Below are 9,926 nucleotides of genomic sequence, written 5' to 3'. Positions count from 1 at the left end.
CAGTTGTCTTACTGTATTCCAGTCTCTGCCCACTTTCACACAAATGACTAGGCCAATGTGTTTTGTTTGTTTTTTAATCATTAAGAGTTTTTGTACAAAAAGTGATATTTTTTCTTCATTTTAAAACACCAGGGTGTGGGGGAGGGATGCAAACAAGTAACAAAGATGCTTTTATAACATTATTTCCCCTGTTTAGAAAGAAAAAAATCACTCCAATAGTATTGAAAAGTCCAAAGATACCATTTTCTTTTCCTAAGGCTTATAAAAGGCCCCCTGCCTACTGATTCCATCCCTCTTTTGTGTCCAGTGGAGCCATGTTACTCTTCAGTGGCCCAGGGGTTCACTATTACAGAAAGATCAGTCCAGGTTTCTGGGTGCATGGCCTAAACAGGAAGATGGAAGCATCAGAGGATTAAAAACCTTTCCCCACAGAAATGTGGGCAAGAAGACACTTCCCTGAGCCAGCAGAAGGGACAGGTGCAGCAGCATTTCACACCCAGCGCAGAGGACAGCAGAGCCCTCGATGTCCCACTTCTGCTTCCATTCCCTTTCCAGAAGATTGAAAAAAAAGGTCAAAACCACATGCCTGTGAAGAAAGTGCGACGTATGTTTAGAAATACTGGCATAGGGAAACAGGAGTAAGAAAAGCTTTACCAGCTTTTACTACAAACGGGAGAAGAAAGCCATCAGGATCCCACCACCACAAGGTAAACGGACCTCCCTTTTCCGGAACACCCGTGGCACAGGAGTTCCGATTTTCCTTTCCAACGGACTGGATTTCTGGAGAGGTTATACGTGGACAGATAAGACCACAATCCGTGGCCCAGTCCCAGCTATGAAGTCACCCCAATTTCCACAAATGATGTGATGGTACCTTATGATCCTGTAATAGGGAAATTTCACATTTTTCCTGTCCTAATCCCAGAGGTGGGAGAAGCAAGTCTAGAACATCTCCAGGCTCAGACTAAACAAAAGTACTTGGACTGCAACCAAGTAATCACTGCAAAGTAGTTCCAAGCAGCAAGAAATACCAGATTCTCATGGAGACTACTATAGGGTACAGAGCAACAACATGAAAGCAATCAAACCTGTATAAATAATGTTTCTGGCGGTTTTTGTTTTTGTTTTTTAATTAAAGAAATCCAGTGTCTCAAAAACTTGTGAAAATGTGTTTAAAAAACAAAGGGCCAGTGAGCCTGTCACATCAATCTGCCCATATGCCTACTGTACCTTCTGATGTCAACGGAGTGCAAAAGCCTCTGTTTTCACAGGCCCTATTATATTGATTCTCACAACTGTACCTCTCTAGAGAAAAAACAGAAAATAGAGAAAGGGAAGGCAGTTCTACTAGTGAGAAGATGCAAATTAAAAGCAAACTGGAAAGCAAGAGCCGTAGTAAGGGTGAGATGAGAGATGCGTTGAGACTGCTTGAGAAATCTGGCTATGTAGCTTTGGTTTGGGGGACCAAGGAAGAAGCTGGACATAAAAAGTGCAATCTACATTGGTAATAAATGGTCATCCCTTTCTTCTGACTCCTCCCCCAGCTGGTCATCCCCCACACCACGATATGCTGCAGGCACATTTCGAGGTTTAGAACGGCAGACAAAGTCACAGCCATCCTGTAGGGAAAAAAAAAGAAGGAAATAATAATTTGGAGCATCCAACTTAAGAGTATGAGAAGTGTACAGAAGGTCGAGAAATGTAGCAAGAATTGGTTTTCTACAGGGATAATGAGAAAACCTAAAAGATCTGATGATTAGCCTAAATTCAATTTGGGGCGTCGGGAGAAAAAGTTTCTTCTAATTAGGCCTCACCTTCTTCCTACCCAGGCCCACTTAAAAGCTACATCAGATTTAGAAGAGCCCATCTGGTCACTGTGTTGCTCTTTCAGCAATGTCTTGAGGCCAGAAACAGAGGCTATGCTACTTAACTACTTTGTACTAGAGCAACTGACTGTCTCGTTGGCTGGGACTTTTGTGGTTTTAGCACTCAAATGTTCTGTGTCCTAGGAACCCCTCAGTGTGAGCAAACCAGGATGGCTGGTCACCAAGCTTGCTTGCAGGCTACCAATTCAACCAGCTGCCATGCTACTTACTGCCACCAGGTTGCCAAGATCCTGCCAGAAGGCTAAGTGGGGAAATTGCTCCATTCCTTTGGCTCCCACCACCAGTCGCTGGTATAGGAAGCCCCCAACAACATAAACAGCAACCAGTGATGCAAACCTGTACAGAAAGAGACATCTACACTTAAGAACTGAGTAACAGTAAAACCCAGGTTAACGTCTATATTTCCTAAACTACATTCCCTGAAAAGGAAAAATAAGTAGTGATATGAAATGAAAATGGAGGCTGGTAACTCTTAGAAATTATCAATTAGAGTGCTGTTAGTCCAAGGGAAGCAAAGGCTCAGACAAAATGTGAGTGTGTGATTGACTATGGCCAAGAATAATCACCATTAAGTATATGATAATATTTCTCTAAAAGTTCTAATAATCTAATGAATTAATATTAAAAACTGCCTAGTCCTCCAGTAGGGGAAAAAGCACCTCCAAATGCAAATCTACACTGGAAACTAAACATTAAATCTCATTTTTAAGAAACTTGCATAGTCAGAATTTTTTTTTTTGAGACAGAGTTTTGCTCTTGTTGCCCAGGCTGGAGTGCAAAACACAATCTCGGCTCACTGCAACGTCTACCTCCTGGGTTCAAGTGATTCTACTGCCTCAGCCTCCCAAGTAGCTGGTATTACAGGCATGTGCCACTGTGCCTGGCTAATACTGTTATTTTTAGTAGAGATGGGGTTTCACCACACTAGGCTGGTCTTGAACTCATGACCTCAGGTGATCTGCCCGCCTTGGCCTCCCAAAGTGCTGGGATTACAGGCGTGAGCCACTGTGCCCTGGCAGAATTATTTTATAGACAGAGGATTTAAAAAGTCATCCCCATCAATTATAGTATAACATATACACATATAAGTTATGCTCATTTATCACCATATAATGACTGACTTTAAAAACAAAAGGAAGGTCTGTTATAAAGGAAGGCATACTCACGTAACGAGTAAGATAGAACCCACGCTGAGGTGGGAGATCTCTGGGGAACAGGCCAGGCTGCTATCCATCTCAAAGAGGTAGAAACAATCTTGGACTTTGCCTCGCTCCTCAGACACAGGGTTAAAATTGTCCTGATGACGAAATGGCATAACACAACATTTAGGTGGTAAAATACTTTGACTCCTAATCAGCAAAATTAAAAACCCAAAAAACACCTGCTCCTTCCTGGTTCAGCAGCCTATTTTCCATGGAAGATGCTTGGCTGACACAGAAACTGAGTTCCTGGTTTTCTCATGTCCATCCCAGTGGATTGTGTCCCCTCTGGATATTCTCCCCCACCTGAGGTCATTCCTTTCCGATCTCCTCCCTAGGCTCATCCACCCCGGGGCGCCTCACCGCCAGGGTGTGTCGGTTGCAGGAGATCATCACCACTGCACGACGCTGCTCCTTGCCACAGTGGTTGTCATATTCATCACCCCCTTTATAGATCAGCATGATCCAGTTACCTGAGGAGGGACAAGGAAAATGGAGCTACGGGGTGGGGGAAACGCAGAGGCAGCTCTGGGTGGTATGGCAGAGTGGTACTGAGTAATTCATTGCAGTTGGTTATAAGTAAAACAACCCTCATCGGTACAAATTCGGTATACCAGAAACGCCAAGCTAAAACTTACTTCCTTACAAAGCCTTGTGTTCCCTTAAGACAACCAAGAATCAGATACTCATTTAAGAATGATCTTAGTTTTTAACACTAAAGGTAGGCAACTGACAATGCAAGACCATTATGATCCACACCTTAACACTGATTCATTCTCTGAATACTTGCTAAAAGCCAAAAAAGAGGTTTCATACAATTGCTGGGCACCAGAGGTAAGCCCATCTAAGATTTCAACTTAGCCCCAGATACATTCAAATGGTTAATATTTGAGACTGGAATGCATTTCTCTTTAGCATTTACTGTGTTCAAAGTTCTTTTGCAAAATATCATTTGATTCAGTAATTGTGAGGAGAATAAATTGAAGATTCCGCTTCTAGTTTTGCCTATGAGAAAAGGTCAAAAGGTGATACGACTTTTTAGTCACAGGATTAGGAAATAGGAGGAGAACCTGGTCACATGACCCCCAAACCCTTTTTTTATTTTTTACTTGTATTATTTATCAGGAGTAAATAGCTACCCTGTATAATTTAGTTATTTATCTGTATGGGAGGGAATTGGACCACAGGTGCTTACGTAGTCCCCTCCAGCAATATGACTTTTCAGAAATACCACCACCATAGCACAAAAGTCAGTGGGTAAAGTTTTGTAGACTGATTACTTTGCAAAAAACGTGACCTCTTACCATTTAACTGGTAAACTTTGATTAATTTGATGAAAAATGGTGATGGCTGATATTTTTAAGTCTAGTGTGAAACTCATTAAAAGTTATTTGGGTGAATAAAAGGACTCCAGGCTATAGAATTCTGGCTGGAGTCTTCTTTTTACATGAATTTTTCACTTTAATGCACAAATGTCCTAAGCTGTAGCTACAGAGGAGCTGTGGAATTAGGCATCCTGTGGCATTTTATAGTCTCAGGTGTGCCGAACCAGACATATGACATACTGAAAAGCCTGGAAAGGGCCAAGACACATAGGATTGTCAGAGGGATTGACTTGGGATCAATTAGTCAGTGGTAGGAAGGGGGGTTTTCTTACTTCCATTGAAGATGTGAGTCTCGTTGAGTCTCCCTACCACGGTCTCCTTCCCATTACTTTTGTTGATTTGCACGAGGCCTGCCCCAGAAGTGTGGTTACCAGCTTCCCGGCACACCCTGAATATGTAGATGTATGTTTCTGAGCCCTGGCCCACAGTGCTCTCAAAGCTGTAAAGAAAAGTGGGAAGAAGGAAGAGGACAGTTACTAGCTATCAGCCTCAGGAATAACAGCATCCCTTTCTTTAACTAAAACAAAATATAACAATGTGCTCAATTTACTTATCTGAGGTCATGGCTGAGTATTTGTTTAATTGTAAGATATTCATCACCTTGACAGATTATTGCTGATGATGAATTATTAAAATACACCACCCAAGACAGCTCGATATTCTAGTTACTTCTAGAATGCCTGTTAGTAACCATGTCCCCATGAATAAAGGTCCATGTTCATGGGATACTCTCATTTCTTAGGGACCAACTTCAGATTTATGTATCGGAAGATTCCTCACACTTATAATGACATGTGTAGACCTAAATATGTTTATCTGCTATTTCTAAAGTCCTCTACGTAGATACCAAATAATGCTTAAATTTCTACAAGCTGGTCTCTTGGATCCAGTCTTGGAAGCAGCCGCTCTGCCGTGAAAGGTGAGAAAACTGCACATGGCAACTAAAAACTGGGCTGTGAATTTGCTCTATGTTATAAAAGCGAGCACGTTATGAAATAAAATGAGTAAGAGGAAGACACTTTAATATTTTCTCAAGCTCTTGAAGGTTCTTCTCATTTACCTTTTATTAAACAGTGGTTTCAACCTCTTCACTAGAGCCAACTCTTTCTCTGATTCTTTACCCTTTTCTCCTACCAAGTCACAAGTTTTTTCTTCTGTCTGCCGGGATTCTCTCACTGCCACAACCAGGAGTAGCAGCGCCAGTAGTCCAGTCCTCCAGGAGCTGTAGAAAGGGACCATCCTTTTGGGAGAGTGTGTGTGTGTTGGGGAGAGAGGGTAGGACCAGGAGAGGGGAAAGAGAGGAAGCAGATGAATGTTAATAAATGGATGGCATTTTGATTATGCAGAAAGTACAAGATTCTCTGGCATACGCAACACAGTACATTTTAGTATCTCTGTAACAAGAGCACCTGCAGCAGAAAACTCATTTATATGTAAGTTTTAGTCGAATGCATAGGTGAGTCTTTCAGAACAAACTACAAGGTGGAAAAGAGGGTAATGAGGAGAGAACAAAAAAGAAGGATGACAGCTTGGATGCAGCCATCTTTGCCACTTTACTGTTTGATGGCTTGATGAAGTCTCCTGAAACCTCTTCGGCCTTTACAGGTCACAAATCTCAAGGGTTTCTAGACTTCCAATAAGTACAGTTGTCTTTCTACACTGCCAATCAATGACGACAAAGTGGGAATCACCAAGCCACTTTACAGTTTTGTAAATTCAATTCACCTGCTGCTTACACTGCTCTAGGAATAAAAACACACAGCTCTCTATCCCAGACTTACTAGGTTGGTGCAAAGGTTTTTGTGGTTTTGGCAATAAAACAAAACAAAACAAAAAAACCCCTAATATTTTCTTTTCTCTTACCACTTTCACACCCAGGACTGATTTACTCTTGTAAACAGTTCACTCTGGTATCTGTTAATGATCTGTCAGGCCATTGCTACTTGTTTATTCCAACAGTATCACAAAAAGTTTCCTGAACTAACTCTTCTAAACTTTTCTCACTTACAATAAAATGCTGCAAGTCTGGACTTTGCTTTGAATACTCCCCTTTTTTTGAAACAGAGTCTCGCTCTGTCGCCCAGGCTGGAGTGCTGTGGTGTGATCTCGGCTCACTGTAACCTCCGCCTCCTGGGTTCAAGCAATTCTCCTGCCTCAGCCCCCGAGTAGCTGGGACTACAGGTGCATGCCACCACACCAGGCTAATTTATATTTTATATTAATTTATGTTTTAATTAATTTTTTATGTTAATAAATTAATATTTTATATTTTTAGTAGAGACGTGGTTTCACCATATTGGCCAGGCTAGTCTTGAACTCCTGATCTTGTGATCCGCCCACATTGTTCTCCCAAAGTGCTGGAATTACAGGCGTGAGCCACCATGCCTGGCCTGGTTTGAATACTCTTTTAAAGTCCTCTAGTTCTTTCTCATGCTGCTCCACTGCCTCCATTGCATTTTTAAAACATAAAACTTGAGCCGGGCGCGGTGGCTCAGCCTGTAATCCCAGCACTTTGGGAGGCCGAGGCAGGTGGATCACGAGGTCAAGAGATCGAGACCATCCTGGTCAACATGGTGAAACCCCGTCTCTACTAAAAATACAAAACATTAGCTGAGCGCGTGCCTGTAATCCCAGCTACTCAGGAGGCTGAGGCAGGAGAATTGCCTGAACCCAGGAAGCGGAGGTTGCGGTGAGCCGAGATCGCGCCATTGCACTCCAGCCTGGGTAACAAGAATGAAACTCCATCTCAAAAAAACAAAACAAAACAAACAAACAAACAAAAAAAACCATAAAACTTGAAATAGGCAGAATTTTCATGAGTATTAGTGAGTTTAAAGATGGGAAAATGGAAGCTCCAACCCTGACCCTGAATGCACTTACCCCATTCCCCTAAACAAACATCTGACCTTCTATTTCCCACACTCACTAGGGCAACAAATGCTGGGAAATTGTCTACTTAACTTCCTGTACTCCAAATATCAATTCTCTACTGTAATGTTATGGTATTTTCCACAGAATAATCATATCTAGGCAAGAGGTCCAAGGCCCTCGTAACACATTTAAAGCACTGAAACCACAACAGCAGGAAACAATAGACTACTGCCTTGGGCCAGGTGCTGTTCCAAGTACTTAACATATATTAGTTAACTAATTAATCCTCACAACAACCCTTTGTGTAAATACAATTATTGTCGCTATTCTACCAATAAGAAAACTGAGACACAGCTAGTGGAGTGAGCCCGAGAGTCTGGCTCCAGAACTCATGGTCTACGTTTAACCACTACATGTGTATTTCCACTCTTAAAATAGTAAGTTTTTGGAGATGCCAAAACTGTGGATTCTTCCCCCCCCCAACCCCCCCGCCAACTAAGAAGTGAAGGGGAAGTGATTCCTCACACAGTTGACTGAATGAGTCGAAATAAAGAACTCAGACCTCAAACTCCACCTTCCCTAGGTTAATCCACTGCTCAACACACAACTTGACCAGCTGATTCGCTAAAAAGAAATAGACTCCTTTTTCTAGACTGACTTAGCCTGCCATTTTCCTTACATTCTCTCAGGACCTAATTAAAAACTGACAGTTGATGATTTCTTTTCCTAAATTAGAACAAAGAGTCTCACAAAATTGGGAAGAATGAAAGGTTAAACACCTCATTAGCTGAGCTGAACTATCTTTCATTTGCTTATTATTCAGAAAGTTAGGATAACAAATTTATTCTTCTTTCCTGCTTAAGGGTTAGCTATAAATTTAAGCTGCTTCTCTTTGATTCAATGGCATAAGCGCTAAATGTTTTACCTAGATTATATTAATATCTTCACGAACTAGGAAAATAGGTATAATTTTTCATACTTCAAAGACGAGAAAACAGATGCTTTACAGAATTACTTGTTAACTTACTTGCTGTACATTACAGAGATATTAAATGTGTGTGAAGTTACTGGGGCAATTTAAATGATTCGTGGCATAAAGCTATCTGCTGGAAAACTTATAAACACAGGGATGCAACAATCAGGAAAATAATGAAATGCAAGGGATGGGTAGCCCCTTTTTAATATGCTACAATTAGATTCTCAAGGTACAAGAGTTTGTCTAGATACTTTGGAAACAAGCAGGATTTTATGATCTTGAAAAATCTCTTTCAATTTTCTTATTCTCTAACAACATCTATTTTACTTGGCAATGCTAAAAACTCTCCTTTAATAGGGTGGCCAATGACAAAGCCACCAATTGGGAAGCAGCTTAAACCACTGGGCCTCTGTAGTACTCACTTCCCCATCTGTTAAGACAGCCATGGCCATTTTCCAGTGGAATTTCTACCGTCCTCCCGCTGGCTCCTTTCTGATGTAGCCTTTATGCCTTTTCCTCCAGCAGCCTACACTTTTAGAAAAGCAGCCTCAACTGGCTAAAAGGCCTAATGCTGAAAGAACTCAAGAGAGAAGGAGCCTCTGAGAAGCAGCGGCTGTGTCCCAAGAGCGGAAGCTCCCCGTAACGGAGAACACGCGATAATCCCTCCATCAGCCATTCTTATCCACACCATAGTCGCATCCCCTCAAACCTCTCCCAGGGTGCTAGAAATTCTCTCTCCGTCTAGCGTCCCAACTTTCCAACTGCTTGGAGCCGTTATCTTCTCCAAATGATGCCACTTGACCTCCCACCGTGATGCAGGCTAAAATGCCTTCTATAAATAAATCCACCAACACCTCCAACGGACTCCATACTTGGGGACTCTTCCCTGCTTTCCAAATATCGTACGTCTCCTCTCTGGTCTTGGAAGTCCTTTCTCCCAAACCTTTCGGAACTCCGTGACTTTCAACCCTCACGCCTCCGCCTCCATTCTACCGTTAGGGCTCCTCGGCCAGATTCTTGGCTAGAACCATGGTCAAGGGAGACTTTGCAATCCGGGCTCCTGTCATAGACGCTGAGGTGTGAGCGCACCCCAGCCCGCCTCCTTCTCCACGCCCCTCACACTCACGTGTCGCGGGAAACTGGGGCAGCCAAAGCTCAGAATCCCCGGTGAATATTCGTCTGGGGATGGGAGACGGGGCCTGCCAGAAGCCGGCCGCAGACCCCGGCCCCGGAGCTAGTGTCAGAAGCCAGCGTCGCCCCTAGCGCCTCGAATGTGCCCCACTCTGGGAACCGGAAACAGGAAGCGCCAAGAGGAGGCTGGGCAGCCGCTCCTCCCACCAAACCCTGCACCATGTGACCGTAGAACCACTTCGCCCCTTGCCCCTTCCCGGGCTCCCTGATAATCTTACACTCTGATTGGCCAGTGATCTATGAGTTTAGCCCCGCCCTCGTTCCATTAGTTCCAATCACTATCGAGGTTGTCTAGTTTCGCTTTTTCTGCTCGTCTTTCTCCCAATGGGGATCCCAGGGTTCCGCCTCCAGGGCCTCTCGGCTCGCGCTCCCCGGTCACACGGGGTCACGCGGGGTCACGCGCCGGACGGCTCCTCGG

The 9,926-nt window shown here is 43.3% G+C and overlaps 1 protein-coding gene across 3 annotated transcripts; it reads right to left on the bottom strand.

Annotated features, from left to right (window-relative positions):
- Positions 1-56: 56 nt before the first annotated feature.
- On the bottom strand, positions 57-9,865 carry M6PR (mannose-6-phosphate receptor, cation dependent). Of its 3 annotated transcripts, none has more exons than XM_010337401.3 (7): positions 9,727-9,865; positions 5,531-5,710; positions 4,743-4,909; positions 3,449-3,558; positions 3,053-3,183; positions 2,096-2,222; positions 57-1,619 (listed from the first exon to the last, which is right to left on the bottom strand). In XM_010337401.3, the coding sequence occupies exons 2-7, from the start codon at positions 5,707-5,709 to the stop codon at positions 1,497-1,499; spliced, it is 837 nt and encodes a 278-aa protein (XP_010335703.1). In that variant the 5' UTR covers position 5,710; positions 9,727-9,865; the 3' UTR covers positions 57-1,496. The 3 variants fall into 3 exon arrangements, with proteins under 3 accessions (XP_010335703.1, XP_003926730.1, XP_074259213.1); XM_003926681.4 differs by lacking the exon at positions 9,727-9,865 and adding an exon at positions 9,444-9,645; XM_074403112.1 differs by lacking the exon at positions 9,727-9,865 and adding an exon at positions 9,190-9,415.
- Between the last annotated feature and the right edge of the window lie 61 nt (positions 9,866-9,926).

The sequence above is a fragment of the Saimiri boliviensis genome, chromosome 7 (assembly GCF_048565385.1).
Source record: "Saimiri boliviensis isolate mSaiBol1 chromosome 7, mSaiBol1.pri, whole genome shotgun sequence".
Taxonomy (NCBI): domain Eukaryota; kingdom Metazoa; phylum Chordata; class Mammalia; order Primates; family Cebidae; genus Saimiri; species Saimiri boliviensis.
The sequence above is the reverse complement of the archived record's forward strand: the minus strand, read 5'-3'. Positions and strand labels throughout refer to the sequence as shown.

What these genes read in the sequence shown, in the direction of transcription:
- M6PR (XM_010337401.3), bottom strand. Translation starts at nt 5,709, where the DNA reads ATGGTCCCTTTCTACAGCTCCTGGAGGACTGGACTACTGGCGCTGCTA. An exon ending in GACTCACATCTTCAATGGAA is followed by an intron (nt 3,559 to 4,742) that starts GTAAGAAAACCC and finishes GTCCCTCCTCAG; the next exon opens with GTAACTGGATCATGCTGATC. An exon ending in GGTTCTATCTTACTCGTTAC is followed by an intron (nt 2,223 to 3,052) that starts GTGAGTATGCCT and finishes CTTTCTGTACAG; the next exon opens with GTTTGCATCACTGGTTGCTG.